This window comes from Nomascus leucogenys, chromosome 2 (genome assembly GCF_006542625.1).
Source record: "Nomascus leucogenys isolate Asia chromosome 2, Asia_NLE_v1, whole genome shotgun sequence".
Classification (NCBI taxonomy): domain Eukaryota; kingdom Metazoa; phylum Chordata; class Mammalia; order Primates; family Hylobatidae; genus Nomascus; species Nomascus leucogenys.
This window is the reverse complement of record NC_044382.1, coordinates 117,348,132-117,369,844: the sequence shown is the minus strand read 5'-3', so window position 1 is coordinate 117,369,844 and position 21,713 is coordinate 117,348,132. Positions and strand designations below refer to the sequence as shown.

General features: G+C 39.2%; 1 protein-coding gene and 1 long non-coding RNA gene across 2 annotated transcripts in view; both read left to right on the top strand.

Annotated features, from left to right (window-relative positions):
- Positions 1-9,070, top strand: part of PJA2 (praja ring finger ubiquitin ligase 2) — a 71,326-nt gene extending 62,256 nt beyond the window's left edge. Inside the window, exons 8-10 of the mRNA XM_003259815.4 lie at positions 1,694-1,808; positions 2,198-2,319; positions 6,412-9,070. Coding sequence (XP_003259863.1) covers positions 1,694-1,808; positions 2,198-2,319; positions 6,412-6,537 — 363 coding nt within the window. The 3' untranslated portion in view covers positions 6,538-9,070. The remainder of the gene's footprint in view (positions 1-1,693; positions 1,809-2,197; positions 2,320-6,411) is intronic.
- Positions 9,071-17,428: 8,358 nt separating this feature from the next.
- LOC115837539 overlaps positions 17,429-21,713 on the top strand; it is a 79,002-nt gene continuing 74,717 nt past the window's right edge. Inside the window, exon 1 of the long non-coding RNA XR_004032552.1 lies at positions 17,429-20,819. This is a non-coding gene — a long non-coding RNA (uncharacterized LOC115837539). The remainder of the gene's footprint in view (positions 20,820-21,713) is intronic.

Below are 21,713 nucleotides of genomic sequence, written 5' to 3'. Positions count from 1 at the left end.
TGCTTCCACCTTTTGGCTCTTGTGAATAATGCTGCAGTGAACATGGGTGTACAGATACTTGTTTTAGTCCCTGCTTTCAGTTCTTTTTGGGTATATACCCAGAACTAGAATTGCTGGATTATGTGATAATTCTGTTTTTAATTTTGAGGAATTGTTAGGCTTTTTTCTGTAGCAGCTGCAATATTCTGCACTCCAACCAGGAGGGGAGGCCCAGTTTTGATAGTTGTCAAATTTCCTTCAAGTTTTTCATCCCTAAAAAGAAGCCAAGGTCTTTCATAGCTCCATGATCTTATGATGCTGTAATTAGGATATAATACTAACAAGTAATAATTAAACTGTGTCATACCAATTCTTTGAATACAGTAGCAGTTCAGAAGGATACTAGTGTAGTCTAGGACCGCTGACATAGGCTTCATGGAAGAGACAGGACTTATGCAGTCCCTGAGGGAGTGATGGGACTTAAAGGATGGACAGAAAGCACCAGGCAGGGGAAGCAGCATGTGCACCAAGAGCAAGTAATTGTACAGGTTGCAGACAAAAAGACAAAAGTCTCAACTGCCGTTCTGGTCTAATTAGAGCCGGAAAGGATGAGGATGACGCATCCCCGATGATCACATGATCTGATGTTCTTTCCATCCTTCTTAGAACAGTAATTTGAAACAGATATTTAAACCTGTAAATGAAATTCACAACCCAGATAACCTAGTAATACTTGTGAGCTGGTATTGTGGGTGTGCCAAATCCATGCCAGTAGTAGATACAGCCATTCAGGAGTGCATTATTTGCTTCCATACTTGGAGCTTCTAGTAGCCTCAGCCACATTTTATCTTTCATGAAGTGAACCTTTCCAAAATGTTTATTACTTTCTTTCATGTTATTGATCTCACATAGGAACCAAGAGTTGGAAAAAGTAACCACTCCTTCAAAATATAAATACGGAAAAGTAGATGATTATTGAGACAAGGTAGATTTTTTTTTTTTTTTTTTGAGACAGAGTCTTGCGCTGTCACCCAGGCTGGAGTGCGTGATGATCTCAGCTCACTGCAACCTCTGCCTCCCAGGATCAAGCGATTCTCTTGTCTCAGTCTCCCCAGTAGCTGGGATTATAGGCACACACTACCACGACCTGCCTTTTTTTTTTTTTTTTTTTTTTTTTTTTTTTGAGATGAAGTTTCGCTCTTGTTGCTCATGCTAGAGTGCAATGGCATGATCTCGGTGCATTACAACCTCTAACTCCTGGGTTCAAGCAATTCTTCTGCCTCAGCCTCCCAAGTAGCTGGGATTACAGGCCTCTGCCACCACGCCCTGCTAATTTTGTATTTTTTTTTTTACTAGAGACGGGATTTCACCATGTTGGTCAGGCTGGTCTTGAACTCCTGACCTCAAGTGACCCACCCCGCCTCGGCTTCCCAAAGTGCTGGGATTACAGGCATGAGCCGTGACGCCCGGCTGAGACAAGGTATATTTTTATTTCACATGTAGAAAGTTGGGCTCTGTGTGTATATTTAATGTTTTGGTTTGTTGGTGATGGTGGTAGTTCCTTCTGAAAAGGCAAAAGGAGCAAAGGACTAAAGCAAAAGAAACTAACAAAAAGAGAATAATGGTGATATAATTTTGGAGATACCCTAAAAAATAGTTTTCTGTTACTGTTTTAAGGTATTTCTAACAAAGAACTGTACCTTTTGTTTTTCAGACTGCTCTGGCACATTTAGAGTCTCTTGCAGTGGATGTTGAGGTGGCCAATCCACCAGCCAGTAAGGAAAGCATTGATGGTCTTCCAGAGACCCTTGTTCTTGAAGATCACACTGGTAAGGGCAAAGTTGATCTCACATGTTGAAGAACACGTTGTACATTTAAGTATATTATCAATGTACCTAGATAATTAAATTCTTGATTATTAGAAACTTTAGATTTTTTTAATAGAAACCAGATATTCACAAACTTTCACCTAGTACAAGAATGTTTCTAATTTTCAAGTGATAGGCTGAGACAAATGTTCCTGTCAGCTTTTTTACAAAAGCAGTGTTTATTAGATTCCAGATTGCCAAGTATTAGACAGAAATGCCTGCCCAATTAACTGATCAAAGACTGACTCTTTCGTCTTTCAGAGGTATCTTCTATGAGTATAATATGTTGCTTTTCAGTTTTATTAAAATTGAACTACGTGTGATTGATCTAAATTATTTGTTGTTTTCAGCTATTGGTCAGGAACAATGCTGTCCAATCTGTTGCAGTGAGTATATTAAGGATGATATAGCAACAGAGTTGCCCTGTCACCATTTCTTTCACAAACCTTGTGTCTCAATTTGGCTACAAAAGGTGAGTGATAGAATAATTAATTTAAAAATTTAAAAATTAATACTTTGATAGTGTCTTCTGCAAATGAATAATAATAGTATCTTTTTTTTTTTTTTTTTTGTGAGACAGAGTTTCGCTCTTGTCACCTAGGCTGGAGTGCAGTGGCTCGATCTCAGCTCATCGCAACCTCTGCCTCCAGGGTTCAAGCGATTCTCCTGCCTTAGTCTCCCAAGTAGCTGGGATTACAGGCACCCACCACCAAGCCTGGCTAATTATTTGTAGTTTTAGTAGAGACAGAGTTTCGCCATGTTGGTCAGGCTGGTCTCAAACTCCTGACCTCAGGCGATCTGCCTGCCTCAGCCTCCCAAAGTGCTGGGATTTCAGGCGTGAGCCACCATGCCCAGCCAATAGTAGTATCTTTTAAACCTGTTTTATTTAGCCATAAATGTGTAGTACTTTTTAATTCATTGTTAAAAACTGGTTGCATTTAATGATTATAGATCAGGGATAATATGAAAGTATTTTACTAACATTGTCTAAAAACAATATAGAGAATAATAACGTTTTTAATCATTTTAGGAAGTGATTAAATATCTGAAAAATCATTTTAGAATAAAGCTGATTAGAATTTTAATCATAACCCTGAAATTTGGTGTTTTCAAAAGTATCTAAGCAGAGAAGCCTTTGGCACTACTCAAAGTACTATAACAATATACAGCTATTCTGCTAATACAGGTTGGTGTTTCTGAAATGTATATGAGAGATACTTAATAAACTACCAAGTAGCTCCTATTCCAGTTTTTATATATTGTCTTCAAATATTTACTCAATAAATCTTAAGCATATTTGAATTATTTAAATAAAGGAAGTGTTTTATTTCAGTCTTCTCTGTGAACTCTTATTTTTGCATAAAGGATATTAACCATCTGGCTCACTAGGAATTCCCAAGTCACTTTCCCAAATTATCTACTTAGGAATACAACTCCCTTTCTTCCCTATAACCAGTGCTTTTTTTCTCCTTCCCTTTTCCCATTCCTTTCCTTTCTTCCCCCTCTTTCCTTTTCCTTTCTTTGCTGTTCCTCTATTTCTATTTGCCACTTCATTCTTCTCAAAACTCCGCTTAAAATCTCTGAAATCCAGTTTAGAAATGTTCACTGTTCTTTTATAAAATATCTCTGTATGAGATAACCCATAGTGCCTGTCAGGTAGTAAGTGCCCAGTAAATATTTTACAAATCATATCAGATGAAAGCTATTACTAGAATTAGAGATGTTTTTATTTTATTAACAACAAAATCACAAATACAAACTTATGATGCAAGTTACAAAGACCAGCTAGCAGTCTTCAGTAAACAGCACGTGCTAATGTGTACTATTTGGGGCGTATTGCCTGCGTAGCGATCATGTGTGTCTCAAGTCCCATGAGACTTCCTGGTATACTGGATTGAGGTATAATGCTGGATTCTGAATTAGTTTTAAAATACTGCTTTCCTTGCTCTCTCCCTTCTCCCAGAACGTAATTTGGGAAATAATATTTTAGGTGATTTTTCTTAACCTGTTTATCTGGCATTTTGTTAATACGGCCTAGATGGCTGTGCCGTACAATATACCAACCTCTAGTGTTTTTATAAGAGTTAAAGTTTTTATAACAGTTAAAGTGATCAATTTAAATAGTGTTTGGCACATAGTAAACATATAGTATAGGAAAAGCGATGGTAAACTTATTACTAATGAAAGTTAGAATTCAGTAGAAAATGACTTTTTCAGTGTCTGTACATGATGGTGGTAGTAGTGGAAGTAGGTGTTACTAAAATTATTGGGGAAGCAGAAAATGCAGAGCCACCAACTCTTAAGATTTTTGAGCATGGCTGAGTCTGTGAGGTCCATTCCCTCATTTCATTTCTATTCCCATACATTAGACCTTCAACCCTTGTTGTCCTAACTACTATTGTAGTGACCTACTTTATTTCCTTACTTCCTTTAGAGGTACTTTCTTTTCATTTCTTTTTTATTTGCATAAATCTGTGGGGTACATGTGCAACTTTGTTACATGCATAGGTTACGCAGTGGTCAAGTCAGGGCTTTTAGGATATCCCATCACCTGGATAACATACATTATACCCACTAACTAATTTCTCATCATCTTCCCCCCTTCGTATCCCTTCACTCTTCCAAATCTTCATTATCTATCATGCCATCATTAAAGGCATTTTCTGAAATGTAGTTCTGATAATGTATTTCCCTTCTCATGAAAGAAAGAGAGGGACCTCCGGTCACCTGCGGAATAATCTGAAGTTTTAATCTTGACATTCAAGGCCTTCTGTGATTTAGACCCCAACCTGTTTCTTCAGATTTACTTTTCTGTACACTTGCTCATGTTTCTATGCATTTGCTCCTGAAGTCTGGCATGATTTTTCCCTATACCATCTGTAAGATTAGATGATATAGGTAGGTGCAGTTTAAATTCCACCTTTTCTGTCCTTAATAAATGCTGTCTTTAAACTCCTACGATAGCTTCAGAGACTTAAGAAGCAGTGTTTTGTGTGCCTGCTGTGTGTCAGTCACTGTTAGATGATTCCTCTTTAATGATTCGTGATTTCTCCTTTAATCCTCACAGTACTTTAGGACTTATTGGTATCTTTATTCCTGTTTTCTAATGATTGTTACTTGTCTAAGTTTAAATAGCTAGTATGTAGTTCACCAAGACCACGCTCATCTATTTGACTCTAAAATAGTACTGTTGGGGCCCAAACTTTATGGCAAGTACACAATAAATGTTTGCTGAAATGAATTTTTTGTTTTTGTTTTTGTTTTTTTTTGAGACGGAGTCTCACTGTCACCCAGGCTGGAGTGCAGTGGCGCTGTCTCGGCTCACTGCAACCTCTGCCTTCCAGGTTCAAGCAATTCTGCCTCAGCCTCCCGAGTAGCTGGGACTACAGGCACACACTACCACGCTCAGCTAATTTTTTGTATTTTAGTAGTGACGGGGTTTCACCATGTTGCCCAGGCTGGTTGCGAACTCCTGAGCTCAGGCAATCCACCCACCTCGGCCTCCCAAAGTGCTGGGATTACAGGCGTGAGCCACCGCACCTGGCCTGAAATGAATTCTTAAACGGTAAACAATATATGTTGTACAGCCTTGAATTATACTTGAGAATTTGCTATAACCCAAGGTAACAGTGTCTTCAGTCTTTCTGCTCTCAGGAAATACCTTAGTGTGAAGCCTTTCCTGCTTTTTTTCTGGGGAGAATGTTCCCAAGATACAGTTCTTTGTCGCCTTCAACAGCATGATCTCTTCAGCCTCCCTTCCAGCAGGGAATTCTCTTTGGGAAAAAGACCGGTTTGCAGGGGGATACTCTGTTATCAGATAACATAGCTCTATAATCGTCCATTGGTCCTAGAATGTTGTGCTCCTAGTATAACTGCTTTCCCCTTCGTACCTTCTCTCCATGGTCTGTGGTTGATTGTTTTGTCATTTAGAAGGCACCTAACATCTATCTCTTTTTGGAAAGAAATGTCATGGCTTAGAAAGAAAGTCTGAAGTCCATCTGCTTTGACATATCTGTGCTACCCTAAAATGAGGCTTTAATTTCCCATAGACCTACGTTAATTTGCTGTAGACCTTCTTTAATTCACACCAAATCATAAATGATAAATAAATCATAAATGATTTGGTGTGAATTAAAGTAGGTCTGTGGTTTCTCTGATAAACGCATAATAGACTGAATAATGATAATTCAATTCAGATTATTGTTGAGCTAAACTCTGACCTCCATGTGGGCATGTGCCATGATTCTTTGCTCACCCTCTGCCGTTGCATCACTGCTGAGTTTAGCAGCTCTTAATTAAAACTCACTAAATGAAGAAGGATGAATGACCTTAAAGATATGAACAGAATAAGAGACATCGTTTACCCTCAAAGAAACTAGAGTCTGATTGGGCACAGAGGAAAAAGTATTAAAATTAGGTCTTTCTGCATTGTGTGGATTTGACATTTGTTTTTTGTTGTTAAGATTCTTATTATTAGGATAATGATACTGTTTTTTCTTTATTAAGTTACTTGTGTGGCAGTTAAGATGATTCTGGTGGCCCTTAACATTTTTTTTTTCTCCAGTCGGGAACATGCCCTGTGTGCCGCCGTCATTTCCCACCTGCGGTTATTGAAGCATCTGCAGCTCCTTCCTCTGAGCCTGATCCTGATGCCCCACCTTCAAATGACAGTATTGCAGAAGCGCCCTAAACCTTGACAGTTGAAATGAGATCAGTGTATCGAAGTAAATCTGCAAATTCCTTCTAAATCTCATGTGCAAATAATTATATATAAATATATTTAAAAATGCTATATATAGTATATGCCATAGTTTAGAAAGAATATTAACCTTTCTAAACTAAATTTAGGTTTGCAGAAAGTATTAAACATTTTCAAGCTGAATGTTGAGACAGTGCATCCATTTTCTTTAGTTGAATATGTTTGTATTAATTGTAAAGCCAAGCTTATCAGTTGACTCTCTCCAGAATAAATAATCATCTGTGTGCCGTACGTTATTGGCTTTGTCTGTAATACTGCCACTAAGTGATTATAATTAAGCTGTCCTGTTTGCATCAAATGTAAAGACTGTGTTCCCAACAGTAGTAAAATCTGGTTTCAGTGGAAATGAAACAAGTTCTATAGTATGCTTTTTCACTAGTCCCTTTGGTTTTACTGTATCATAACCTCTTGGTTCATATGCTGAGAAATTTTTCAGAAAGTCCATTTTTGTTTAAAATTAGGACTTTTCAGAAGGCCAAATGAAGGCTAAAATTTTGGCCAGAACATTACAAAAGTTTTAAATCGTAGACGTAACTCCCCCTGAAATAAAGTTAGGTAGTAAAATCCTTAATGAAACCAGTGGATATGCTTAACGTAAGGTTAATAAAGCATACAAAGATTCTAGTGTGCTCAGGGCTTGGTACAATGAGCTGAATTAGATGGCCTTATGAAACTCTTTCTAACCTCTTACCCAACCTATATCTCCTTGGTTAAAATTATACTTGAAGGCCCAGAACACTCATGGCACATTTGTTTAATATTGGATATAGTTAGTTTAAGGTAATTTTGCTTTACAGTATTTTGGAAGGTCTGAAAACTTGCACAGGGTCATCTTTGTAATTATATAACCCCAAACTAAGATGCACAGTGTCTCCTTCAGGTGATCACACACAGTAGACAAGTATGTGCAGACATGGACATAATAGTTCACTTACAAATGTGATTTGATGTTAACACTAGAGAATGATGACTGTTAGAACATTTGAGCAAGTAAAATAGTAAAGCACATAGTGAGTGTACGTCCATCTAATTGGTACATTGATAATTTAGTTTGGGCACATAAAAGGAATATTTATATGGCTTCCCAAATGCAGAGTTACATCTTATTTGTGTAATTTCTCTGAGTATTTATATCCCGTCTCCTTTTTTCATTCTTAAATGAATTTTCACTGTTGGCACATATGAGGCTTAAATATAAGGAACATAACACTTGCATTCTAATTTTTGCATATATTGTAAATGTGTCTGGTATTTACAGCAAAATACTGTGTATCCTTTTATGGGTAAAACAAAAGTGAACATTGCATGCATGTAATGTGATGAATTTGTAATTTAGGGGTTCTTTGGGGCTTCTGTGACTTTGGAAATGCTTACATTCGGGCCTTAATGTTGCATTAGCTAGCATGTTTTCCCTCTGATGTATATAGTCACCGTTGTATAAACTAATCTTTGCTTGTTTTCTATTCTGTGATCTTTCCATATCATATTTCATTAATGATCAGTTAGTGTCAAGGAGTCAAATCAGATTAAAATTAAGTTCATGTGTATATGGTGGAAATTTGTGGCTAGTGTGATTTTTGTTTGTTTCCTTTTAAGTACTGTTGATCAGTTGTGACACTTACTGGTTAAACTTACGTTGCTAAAGATTTCTCTATAATAAGCCACACATTATATTTAGACTATATTAAGGGACCTTGGTTTTCTTCTAGATAGCAGCTGTCCCAAAGAAAATATTTCTTCTTTGTCTGTTAAGATTTAGCTATTATCTGCCAGTTGTTAAGAGGTTTTGGTTTCAAACTCAACCAGCAATGTTGAGAGCTGAACTTAAGATAGCTGTTGTACTTTTTGCTTTCCATCTGTTACTGTCCTTCATTCTTGGCTCCCTACTATCTATAAACAGCTGCTGTGAAGGAGAAAAGTTGAATAAGAGTTGGCTTAAATTTTAAAAAGGAAAAAGAAAATTGAGGTTTTAGTATTTTCATGGTAACAAGCTCTGGTGTAAGCTAAGGCTGGCAAGTTCAGATACTAAAATATTATTTGGTCATATCTTGGATCCTTTTGAAAAAGTTAAGACTATATGAAGGTAAATTAGAAATAAGTATGAATATTAATAAAATAGCATTTATCTTATTTCTGTATTTTATGTTGTGACTTAATTTTATTTTTTTTAACATTTTCTTTTTATAATATGAATGCTGATATTTAAAGGTAGATCTATGTGGTATTCTTTTGTGTTTCTTACTCTTTTGTGTTTCTTCATTGTTTATCTCTAACTCTTAAGATTATTTGTGATCTGGATTTATGTATTTGTTAGATACATATGAATTGTTAAAATGGAATGCAAGTTTTTCAAAAGCCCAGGTCTAAATGTAATGGTTGGTTTATTGTTCTACAACCCCAGCCCATCGTTTTCTGTGTAAATCATAAACAATAAACAGAATATACTCAGTGGTCATTTCTAATATTTAATTGTGTAATTGTATCGCTTCTATAATGTAACCCCTGAAGGATTTAGCGTTAATGACAGATAACACTACTGAGCATGTGATGTTAAAAGTCCTTGAACTATAATCTAAGAAAGCCCTAGAAAGAGCCAGACAGAAGTAGTTGATGGACTTCCTACTGCTGTAGGGTCTCTTGAGTCCTTGCCTTCTCCTCCCTGACATGCTTGGCTATCCCGTAGGTTTCAGCAGAACCTGATTTCCACACTGACTCCGGACTGCAGAAAGCCTTAATAAGGAAGGGAGCCCACCTCACGTCAGTGGTTTTCTCCAAATCAGGCATGGAAATATTATTAAATCTAACTGTTTAGCAAGATTCCTCGTGGTTCCCAAACAGTTCAGAGAACTCAGTCATTTCAGAACGGTCAATTGGGTGCTGATAAATTACGCCATTCAACTAGACGAAGACTAGCCAGGCATGGTGGTGCGCACTTATAATCCCAGCTATTCAGGAGGGCTGAGGCAGGAGGATTGGTTGAGCTCAGGAGTTTAAGAGCAGCCTGGGCAACATAGTGAGACCCTGTCTCAAAAAAATTTACAAAGTTAGATAAAAACTAATTTTGTTTAGATGCTTAGAAAGTTTAGAATTCTGATTCTCCTCTAATAGATTAAATATGTACTAGAAAAATAGTCTCAGAGCTAGAAACATCAGTGGTATACCTCTACTGTCAATGTTTTTATAATTTCATCATCATTTTCATTCAGCCACTGCTGGATGGAGCCATTTGGCACCCCTGCAAAGGATGAATTTCATTGTTGGAAGATTGTCACCAAATTTCTCTATAATAAACAGCACACGTGAAATTAGATAGTCCTGTTTCTCCTGTGTGGTCACCTCTTCATATCCTTCTTCAGGCTTCACACTTTCTGAACTCTTACATGGTATCTATTCCAGACCAGCCTAGAGTTGGCTCTTTCACTCCTTCTCTTAAAGTATGTTGCTCAGAGTTAAACACAGTTCTGTGGTCGAACTAGGGCAGGGTTCAGGAGCACTGTTGCCAACTTCAGAGTTATTCTCCTGTGGCTGTTATGGTTGGTATATGTTATTATTACCACCATCATTATTAGCCAGGCTGTCATACTGTTTGCTGTCTCTTGCCGAGCTGCTGGTAAGCCAAGTCCCCGCCTAATCTTTACTTAAACAGTCTCTTATTAACCTAATTGAAGGACAGCATTCATCCTTACTGAATTTAATTTGTGAAGGTTCTTGTGAATTCAGGTTTTCCGTCTTAGCCTTGCATCCGTTCCAATTTTGATAAAACATACGTTTGGTATTTAGTGGCTTTTTCTAAGTTATTGATACATGTTGAATTGAATGGGATGCAATACAGACCCTCTTTGGAATGCCACTATACACTGCACTTAAGGTGAGTGATCCGTTAATTAGTAATTCGGTTACAGTTGTTGCAGTAACTACCAGTCACTTCATATGCCCCTGTTTCTTCATCTTTCCTAAAACGGACACTAAAAATTTTGTCGTGTTTGGCAGACAGATGCACTGTGCGCTGTCTTTGGAAGTGGCCTAATGTGCTAGAATATTAAAGAAAGGAAATGAAGTCAGCTGCTAACGCCTCATTCTTAGTGAATCCATACTGCCTCTTTTTTCTAACTCCTTACATGCCATCTGTTTAATAATCTGCCTTAGAATTTAAGTGGTCAATGTCAAGCTCATTTTAATGATTTTTGGAGTCCACCTTTTCCCATCTCAAAATTGTGGTGTTTGAAATAACATGACCTTGACAAAGTCACGTAATCACCTGCTTCTGTTTTCTCTATAAAGTAATGAATCTAAAGTATAGGTTCAGCACTACCACTATTTGTGCATGAATAAGGGTTTGAAAAAAATGTTTTTCATTGATGTGCAAAGTCATAGGGAAATATGTTATACTTGGTTTCCATCATTGTTTATAGCACCACTTTTTGGAGATTGATGAACATTTCAGATAAAACACTCTTAAAAACATATTAATTACCTTTCAAGAGTTGAGAATTTGACAGGGGAACTTTATTAAGTCAAAATAAAATGTAATTTTCATACTATTAATTTTGCTAAAAGGCTGCAAACCTAATACACTAATAAAGATAGTTGGTAATTTATTGCATCTTATATTATTAGTATATAATCAATATACAGTTTTTATAGTGAACATTGACAGGGAGGAGGTCTTTATCTTTTTAGAAAGATACTACTTCTTACTGTCAGTAATTTCCTTAGATTATAACAATGTTTCTTCTTACGAAGATTCATTTTTTAAATGCATTTTTACATTATAATAATAGTTCCTATTTATGAAACACTAAATATTAGGCATAGTGTAGGCTCTCTATCTTAGCTCATCTTCATAATAAGTCTGCAGGGTTGATTTATTGTCTCAACTTTACGAATTAAAAAAAAAATTGAGCCCCAGACATGGTCAAAAGAGCCCTGGTTCTTAAAGGAGATACTGTGGGCTCTGTCCATTTCACGCTGCCTTCCTGAGTAGGAACAGCTTACCTGATCAGTGTTATTATTTAAGTACATTGCTTGAGATGCAGTCTGTTTTGTTTTTTTGTTTTGTTTTATTGGAAAAAATTAGGATCTGTTCAGAATTTTGAGAAATATTTTTTCCTTGCTATATTATTTTGCTAACATGTTAATATATTTGTGTACTGATGACCAAGATTCTAATGTGGCCCTGATGAGTGAAGTTTCTTAGTCAGCAGTAAGATCTAATGAGAACTTCCTACCTTTGCCTGGTAATCTGGGATTCTTAAACTGTTCTGCAGAGACTGTCCCAGGCCTGAAAGGTGTATAGCATCCTGTTGTCACTTAGCCATCGAGAGCTAACTATGCAGACATCTTTCTACGGGCAGTTTGTGCTACCCTTTCCAAAGGTCTAGATTTCAGTTCCTCTAGAAGCCATGGACTTTTGCCCTCCACAACTGCAAATATCCAAAGAGTACAGAACTTACCCCCAAGTTGTTTTATTCGTAGGAAGTGACACTTGACAGGGGCTTTCCTTTTGATTTCAATCCTTAATAAATGCCATTTTAAATCCTTTTTTTAAAGAATTCTTTTAAAAATCCAGCCATTTACATTGTGCCCTAGTTCTATTAGTCTAGTCCCAATGACTTGTGAAGAGAACCCAAGTGTTACAGACAGCCGTTAAAAGGGGCTTCTCTACATGCCATCATACCGACTGGCTTTTGGCCCCAACAAATAGTTCTTCCTCTTTACCTGGACCAAGGATCCCCCAACCCTGGTATTGCAGTATTCTAGGTTTGGTGCCATTCTAGAATGTTAGACTTTTTATTTCCGTCTAAATTGACCTTTAAAGCAGATGAAGATAGGGATGAGGAGCTTACAAGATCAACCTTGTCTGGGAAGCAAGCTCTAGCCTCAGTTGGGTGACGAAGCTATTCACAAGTGAGCACCTTGGTTACAACCCACATCTAAATGAGTAAATACTACCTGAAAGAAAATGTTTAAAAATTTTCAAATTAGGGAGCTTATGAAAATAGTATATTAGGACATATAAAATGGGAATACTTTCTCAATCCACTGACAAACACCTTCATGAAATCCAACAAATATTTGTATAACCTGAGCTGCTGTCCATTTAATATTTACAAAGTGCCTACTCTCACAAACCTGTGTACAAGATAGACAAGATCCCTGGCCTCCTGAAGTGTCTATTGTAATGAAGAGACTGTTACACGTGCCCACCCCCAGCACAGCTGGATTCACTCACTAGAAAGGATTTCATCTTAGCTTGGGGAATGCCTGACACACAGGGCCTTAGTGTCTCTTCTGTGATTACCCAAGCTAGAAACAAAAGCAAGGAAAGAACGAGCCCCCTAAGGTGATTTTAGCTACCAGCACCTACTCTCAAGCCCAAAGGATCTATAGCTATATTGAGATAGTTATAGGTTGAAGGGTTGAGCCTATCCCTTAAGAGGTCGTATGCCCTATGGCCCACAGCAGGCCATGATGTCTTACAACCAGGGAAATTTGAAAAGAATTTTTCTTTTTTTTTTTTTTTTTTTTTTTTTTTTTTTTTTTTTTTTTTTTTTTTTGAGATGCAGTCTCACTCAGGCTGGAGTGCCATGGGGCGATCTCGGCTCACTGCAACCTCTGCCTCCTTGGATCAAGCGATTCTCCTGCCTCAGCCTCCTGAGTAGATGGGGTTACAGACATGTGCCACCATGCCCCCCCTAATTTTTGTATTTTTAGTAGAGACAGGGTTTCACCATGTTGGTCAGGCTGGTCTCAAACCCGTGACCTCAGGTGATCCACCTGCCTCAAGCCTCCCAAAGTGCATGAGCCACCAGCGCCAGCCAAGAGTTTATTTTCTAGAGATGGGGGTGAGTTGAATAGAAGAACCAAAACTCCAGTGTTTGACCTTATATCCTGTGCTTTATTTTTGCTTGTTTTCTCTTCTCCCTGTGCTACAGCATTCACACATATGCATCCAGTGTGGTTTCATCCAGAAAACAGAACATAAAGCAGGCAATTCTGAAGCACTGCTTTTCTGCTGGTTATGTAGGCTCTGATACAAAATATTGTATAATTTTTTTTGTAACTATGCTGGCGTACCAGCACTAACACAATGAACCCTGCAAACTATCTTACTAAGGGCTTAATAAGGAGTAAGCATCATTGTAAAATTGTCAGACTTGCTGTATTGTGACTCTCACAGAAGCTGAATGGGCCAAATTAAAGTGCACTGGACATTAAATGAAATAAAAGCTATGCAGATGCACAGCCATGTTAAGACAGTACCCCCTCTCAACTTAGCAGCAGCACTATGATACAGCAGAAGTGCCAAATCTGAGCATAACCGAGGTTCACTCAGGGAGGACAGAAATGTTGCACAATCCTTTGGGTTCTTCTTTCCCCAACCCCCATTACTGTATAATGCATTTTCTCCCAAAACTAAGGCCCTGAAGAACTGCCTAAAGCTTAATTTATATGTAGGTGAAACTCAGTAGAAGGGGAAGCAGAACAGAATGCTGCATTGGATGGATTTACCACAGTGCCTGCAAGGACCATTCTACCTGAAGGAGAATATCCCTTCTCATTGTCAAGGACTGCAAAGGATTCAGGGTTTTCCCCTGCTTGCAAGCTAACGAGTTTCCTAGGTCCCAGGAGTATATACAAGACCCCTGGATCAGAGACAAAGGACTTCATTTCTCATAGCACAGTGGACAGCATGAGTTTCATAATTACATCAGTTTGCCTTCCCCCCAATGTCCCTCGGGAGTGCTGCACACACACAGTGTGAGTTTAGTGTCACAGCTGAGGAAATTTGAGCTTAGGAAACCCCAATCTTAGGGGACTGCTAGAAATCTGCCCCAGGACAAGACGTTATCCTCATCTTGCTCAGGAAACAAATCTGTCCTCTGACCTGGGAGGAGAGTAGGGGACAATGTATCTGTCTCCTAAGACTATTTGCTATACAAACATCTTTGAAAAGACAGGACAGGACAAAGCGGTTCGTGCTTCTTGCTCAGAAGATGTGCAGAAATACAAGAAGTCGAGGAAGAATTGTCTCAACACCATATCCCCTGCTAAAGGGATGGGACAACAGGCCTCAAAACCCCACTCCTCCCAGCCACAGGTGATTGGACTGTTGGGCACCTGACTCAAGGCTCCTGCATTCAGAGGTTGACCAGCGACCCGGTGCTGGAGATAAGGCAGGCCTATCAACTTCTCTCACTAGTTTATGTTGGGAAATAGGGAATTCTTAACAGAAAATGGGGAGGTGAAGCAAAAGGGTTGCAGGAGGAGGGATATTAAAGTCGTAAGGAGTCAGGACATGCTGAAGAGATGAGGAAGCAGAAACTAAGAAAGTTAAAAACTGAATGGGAGAAAATACTTAAGAGTGGATTGAAGAGGAAGCCAACTGCAGTGGGAGAGAAGGAAGCTGAGCCTCATGACCAGTGGAACACCAGAATGAAGTAGTCATAGCCCCTTCCTTTCCTCAGGCATCTTTTTACTTTCTATCCCGATCTGCCACCCACACCAAATATGGATATCCTTATAACAACACACACAAGCCAGTACTGAGAGAATTTGAGTGAGCCTCTGTTTTACTTAAGTAAGCTCTTTGGTTATAAAGAAGGGAAGAGATACAAAATAATGTTGCAGCATGGTGACAGTAAACTAGTTAACATTTATTGAGTGCATACTATGTGCTGCGAACATTTTTGGGTCATTTTAAATGCAACATCTTAGTTAATCCTTATATAATCCTAATAAAACTTAGAAGTAAACACTATTATAATTCCCCAAAGACATCAAAAGATTAAGTAGCTACCAAGGCTCACACAGCGAGTAAGGGAGTCAGGATTCCAACCCAGTGCCCTTAACTGCTTTGTTATATTGCTTACTGCATAGGTGAGTGAGTTAATACTCAAGGTAAGTAAAACAAAATAAATTTTAGTGACATCACTAATAATTCTTGCAGACTAACCTTGTAAGCTCAATAACCCTTTAAACATTCTTTCATCGGAGATGAAAACACTAAACATTTGGATCAGAAAACTTAGAAGTTGGTAATTATCTGTATTAACAATCACAGAGAATAAGCCTGAAGAGGTTAAGGAGAAGAGCCTGAACATTAAACTGATTTACTGTCTTACCTGGAAAAAAAAACCTGATCTCAAAGGATGCAATTTATGTTACTTTTATATCCACTGCAGACAGAATTCTGCCTCCACCATTTTTTTTCTTGCTAGCCCCTATGGTGGCCACAGTGTCAGTGACCACTGTCCACACCTGTAAATAGGTAAGAACAATGACGTGGTCAAAGGAAGCCTGTTGTATTTCTACAGACTGGTAAGGCCTGGGTAGAAAGCAAGTTGTGATTGACCAGGGATAAACATTGGGTCCCTGCTGTGTCTCACACTAAATCCACTCTACATGATCTTGTTCTATCCTAATTGGTCTCTATCCCAGATGGCTGATCCCTTTGGTTAATGAATACCCATAGCCTCATCATCTCTAGGAACAGGCGCCTAACTGGAGCCTGAGAGAATGTTGCCAAAGCAACTTGGCGAAAGATGCTTGTCTGTTCATTGACTGCTTTGTGCGAGAATCCATAAAAAATTAATGATCTAAATAATCACTATATTAGCTCCCTTAAGGAAGAAACAGTGGCTTGCCCAAGATCATACACAACCAACCAGTGTTGGAGCTAGGACTTGAATTTAGTTCTTCTGACTACTAACAGTTTTCTCTACTATCCCAAATACTGTTCCTGCTTTCCTTTCGCCTGTACTCACTGTAATTCTCTGGTGAGTCAAGGCAGCAGCTATGGTGAGGTCAGAAAAAATGGCCTTCATTGAATAGGAAGCATTTGCCTACAACCTGCTTTGTCCCAGATACTCTTCCACCAGCAAAGTGGGAAAATAATGACTTAAATAAGCAGAGCAAGCCTTCTGTTTGTGAGTTGCTGTTTCTCTGCTTCGGTTTTGGGTCAGTTTTAAGACCTAAAACTTGGCATAGGGAAGCAGGGACATTTCTGAGAGCTTGCTCTGCAGCCAGCACTTTATGAAAATAGAAGTACAGGATGAAATTTTGAGCTCTTTAAGGATGACAACACTGATTGATGATCACTAGGAGCCGGTAATTGCCTCCTGGTCTTAAAGTAGGAAACCTGCTGGGTAAAAAAATAAAGACAATGAAGGGAACATTTTGTCTTATAAATTGAGTAACAGCATTCTCTGGCAACTTGTTAATGTCGGAGATGATCTCTACAAAAGTGAAGATAAGCTTGATTGCACCTAAAAAGAATATTTTTTCCTATCAAACGGGAATACAAATTTAGGGTTGTTCTGGGCAAACTTTCTTGAGTTTAAAAAGAGGGAAGCTGAGGCAATATTTATTTACAGACTCCAAGTTGGAAGGAACTAAACAATCCTGCCAGTTGCTCTAGAGGTGGCAGGCACTTGCCTTTTCTCACTTTTTTTTTTCCCTTCTTCCCTCTTTCCTGTCTCTCCTTCATTCCTTCTTTCCTTCATCAGCCAGGCTGACTGAGCTTAAATCCTAGTCCTACCACGTTCTAGCTGTGAATCCTTGAGCAGCTTACTCAACCTCCACGTACCTGTTGTCTCATCTATAAAACATGGACAGATGATTTTCTGTCTAGGGTTATTAGGAATGAGTTCACATATGTAAAGTACTTAGGATCTGGCATATAGTCAGCGTGGGGTAGGAACACGTTTTCCTCATTCCTAATGTTTCCTTCCACCTGGAAGGACTTCTTCATTCATTATTTGATCTAAATCTTCATTGACATATCACAGTATCACACGTGGGCTCCTGAATTTTGTAATATATTTTTAAGTCAAATTGTTTGTGTAGACAGGAACCCAACAAAAATATTTGCCCAGGACCTTGCGCACCCTAGAAGTGGCCCTGGAGAAAAGCATTTGCCTACAGAAATAAACTGTTTCCTTCCTCAGCCTATATCAGTAACAAAGGTGCAGCTTTGGCCACTATCTGCCACTCCTTTCTCTTATTCCTCTGTTTGTTTAGAAGCGGATCAGGAAAGAGGGACACCGTTTCCTCAGGTCCCTCAAAGTCCCAAAAAAAGAACTCAATAAGCACTAGCTGTTATCATTTTTCAAGCTTTCAGGTTGTGTTTTATTTTCCGTTTTTCTCCTTTCCTTTCATTCCAAAAAGCCTCCTTTCTTTAATTATATAAGCTCTTCTTTGGTCCCTGAGAGATTCTTTTTTATTTATTTATTTATTTATTTATTTATTTATTTTTTTTTTTACAATTATTCCAGAGATCTGGACAATCTCTAGCATAGAAAAAAAAAATTCCCTTCTTTCTTAGCATCCTTCAGTAGTTGGACTGGGTGAAAATTCCACTGCCCCCAGCCCTTTGCAGCATTGCTCTCAAGGCCAGTAGGCTGTACCTGGGCCCTGACTTGAGGGGAAGATCACAAGAGAAGAGCATTCAGTGGGATAAATAAAAAACAGATCTGAAGGATGAAGGGAATCTACCTTCGGATTGGAACCAGAAGGTCAAAGGTTCTAGGAATGAAGGTATTCAACATGGCAATGCTGGAAGCAAAGTAAACGTTCAACAGTTGGATGATGATAAAGTAAGTGACCTTGAAACCAATAGGACAACATGGAGCTCATTACAATTATGTTTAGGGAGACCAGGAGGAGACATGGAATAGGGCTTATGTGCAACAAAACAGAGAGGAAAGGAGGAGACAATTTATAAATGCATGTCCTATGATTGTGTAAAATTAGGCATCTGTTAAAAAGCTGGGAATGAGGTAATAATAGAGTTAACATGTTAGAGTAATTGGATAATAGTATTAGTTGTTTCTTTTCTCTAACTGAATATAATATATTACTTTTACAATTGAGTAAATTTGTTCTTTTCAAAGGAGGTACACCCATGCCTTTCTCCTGGCTATCTGCAGCCCAACAGTGAGGGACTTGGGCTCCCCAGGCCTCCTTCACACTCAACAGTCCTGGCCGACTATGATACCCTTCCTCTTTTCTCCCTAATTTGTTGTCTATTACAGTTTGCTCCATGGACATGTGAAGCAATCTCTGGGGGTGGAGCTGAGGAATCTGAATTATAAACAGTTTCCTGGGAGATTCTTACACGCACTAAAGTTTGGACAAAGATTGCTTAATTTTCCTGCCAAAAATCTTAACCACACAGGGACTTGCACGATCTATGTTATTTCTTGAAGCAAAGTTAATCCACCAATATTATGCCTCGTGTGTATGTGTTTTAAGTGCTCAGTGAACACAGTTCCGTTTATCCTCAAAGATTTTTGTGTAGAAGTTTTCGATTATAATTTATTCATAGTTTTTGCTTAGAAAGCCACCTTATAAGCAAGCTATCCTGTCATAGGATCACTACTTTCTTTCCCTCTTTTTTGAGTCCTGCCATAATTAGGGCCGAGTGACTTTTTGGGACACACTTTACTTTGTTTCTTTGATCACAATAGAGAACACAGGACTCTGGGGTCCTGAGGCTGGCTGAAGGGCTTCAGTTTTCTTTAATTCTCTATTATTATAGGACCTGGAAATACCCACTCATGATTCCACTGCTTCCAGCCCTCAAACTAAGAATGGAGTCTCTAGTTGTGCACATTCCTGGGCCTCAGGGCTTAAAAGGCAGTGAGGCTGAGGTGGGGCGGCCTGTCTGCGTCCACGTCCCAGCAGAGCCTCGCAGGTCCTCGCTGGCACTGCAGGAAGGAGGCCCCTCTGAGACGAGGAGTGTTCTGACCTACAAGGGTGTCCAGTCTTTTGGCTTCCCTGGGCAACATTGGAAGGAGGAAGATTGTCTTAGGCCACACATAAAATACACTAGTGATAGCTGATGAGCTTTAAAAAAAATGCAAACAGAAATTTCATAATGTTTTAAGAAAGTTTATGAATTTGTGTTTGGCCACATTGAAAGCTATCCTGGGCTGCATGCAGCCTGTGGGCCATGGGTTGGAGAATCTTGCTTTATGATTTTACTCAAGACAGAAACTAAGTGCTAACATTTCCCCCAATCACAATTCTATTTTACCTTTTTAAAAACTCTAAAGGGCAAGAATTTTGCTAATCTTTTCTAGAAATATAAAAACAAGCAAATATGTTTTCTAAAACAAACCAAGGCTTTTCCCCTGGGGAATTTGCAGACATACCACGAACTCCTTCCTCATTGCTATTTCTTGAGAGGGGCTGTTAGGCTGTGCTGTGCTGTGCTTAAGGACGAGAGGCCAGGTACACAGCCCGAGAGGCCAGTCATTGTGCCATGGTGTTGTCAGGAGTTCCCAGTGTCTATCTTGATAAGGCTTTGCTAAAACATACTAATACAAACTTCCATTACCTCCTGTGTTTCTAAATAAACATACCAAGTTATTTTAAAAGACTCATGTTTTCCTTTATAATCATTTGAAATTTCTGCCTAGTGTAAAACAACCATCTAGCTTCTCACAGAATTCATGAATAATACTTAAATCCACTCTCCTAAACAGCGGCAGTTTCATGTAAGTCGTGCACTAAACACAATGCCCAAATTTATTTTTAAAGCTTTGAAGATAAATGATGGAGCCTCCTATGAGATTATCTTTTATGTAGCAGAAGAAAAGAATCTTTGAGGGCCAAGTTGCTAGGGCAGCCACAGAAGCCACAGCCATGGGCCAGGAGGTCCTGAGGCCTCTCTGAAGGATGTGTCATCCACTATGGGTGCAGCTGGTGTTGGGAAACTAAGCTGATGCACCCCCTCTGTTGTTCCAAGGCTAGACGAACAGTGGGCATTCTCTAGACCTATTGTCTCCTTTACCTATTAGGGGGAAAACCACTTCTACTGTGCAGGGATCTGCTCCTTTAAACACATAAATACCACTTAATCCACTGCCCTCTACAGAGGAAATGACCACTGGCCTGGAGGCTTCCAAAATTCCTTCTCTTTTTCTTTCTTTCAAATCAAAGGTCATGGTTCATTTCGAGTTCCAAAGCTATTTTCTAAATTTTGTTTTAATCCAAACCATGACTTCTTTCTCATTCGCTTTCCTTCCTGAACAATTCAGTGCTAAAGCCATTAGGTAGGGCAGAGAGAAGATTGTATGGGTGCCAGGGTGAACGGAACCACAGTGGCACAGAGTGCAGTGCCTGCATCAGGACAGGGTGAGGAGGCAGTCCTGCAGAAGGGCAGCTCAGCATGGTGTGTTCAAGTCCTACAGAGTATTGGAGCCCAAGTAAGTATGGACAGTGTCCCTGAAGAGAATGGCCCAGCACAGGGAATCGAACCCCAAGCTGAGGATGCCAGGCAGTGGGAGGGAGAGGGTGGAAGTCAGGGGGCTGCTGCAGGGTGTCAGAGCCAAGCTGGGTGAGGAAGGCATCCCTGTAGGGGCAGCTCAGTTACAGAAAGCTAGGACCCACAAGAGGTGAGTACAGGGGAGCACATGGCGATGGGTCAGTGGGAGGCTGGTTACATCCAGGGGATTTGATAAAATACAAAATATATTAATCATATGGAATTGAGATTTTTCACCATTAGTGAAGGGAGTTACAAAAGTGGAGAGGGAGAAATGAGATGGAAGCCACGGCTTTGAATGGGAATTCAATGTATCAGTGTGAATCCATGGTTTTCCGTATCCATAGATGTATAAATGTAGGTCTAAATGTGTGTGTGTACACAGATGTTGGTGGTGGCAGGTATCCAAGTTATCCCCAAGTTACCAGTGGCAAATCTCAATTCTTGCCTCCTCAGAAAAAAGAATTTGACTGAGGGGCATAAGGTAGAAGGAGAGACCAAGGCAAGTTTCAGAGCAGGAGTAAAAATTTATCAAAAAGCTTTAGAACAGGAAGGAAAGGAAAGTACAGCTTGGAAGAGGGCCAAACGAGGAACTTGAGAAACCAAATGTGCAGCCTGACCTGTTGACCTAGGGTTTTATATGTTGGCATACTTCCGGGATCTTGCTTTACTTCACCCCACTCCTGAGATCTTACTGGGAAGCTGCTGACCAGTTTCAGATGTTTTCTATCTATTAGGAGACTACCTCTCCCTGGCGCTGGCTGTGACCAATTATTCAGAGAAACAGTTAACTACCATCTGACCATCACCTGATGGTCGCCTGACACTCCTGGTA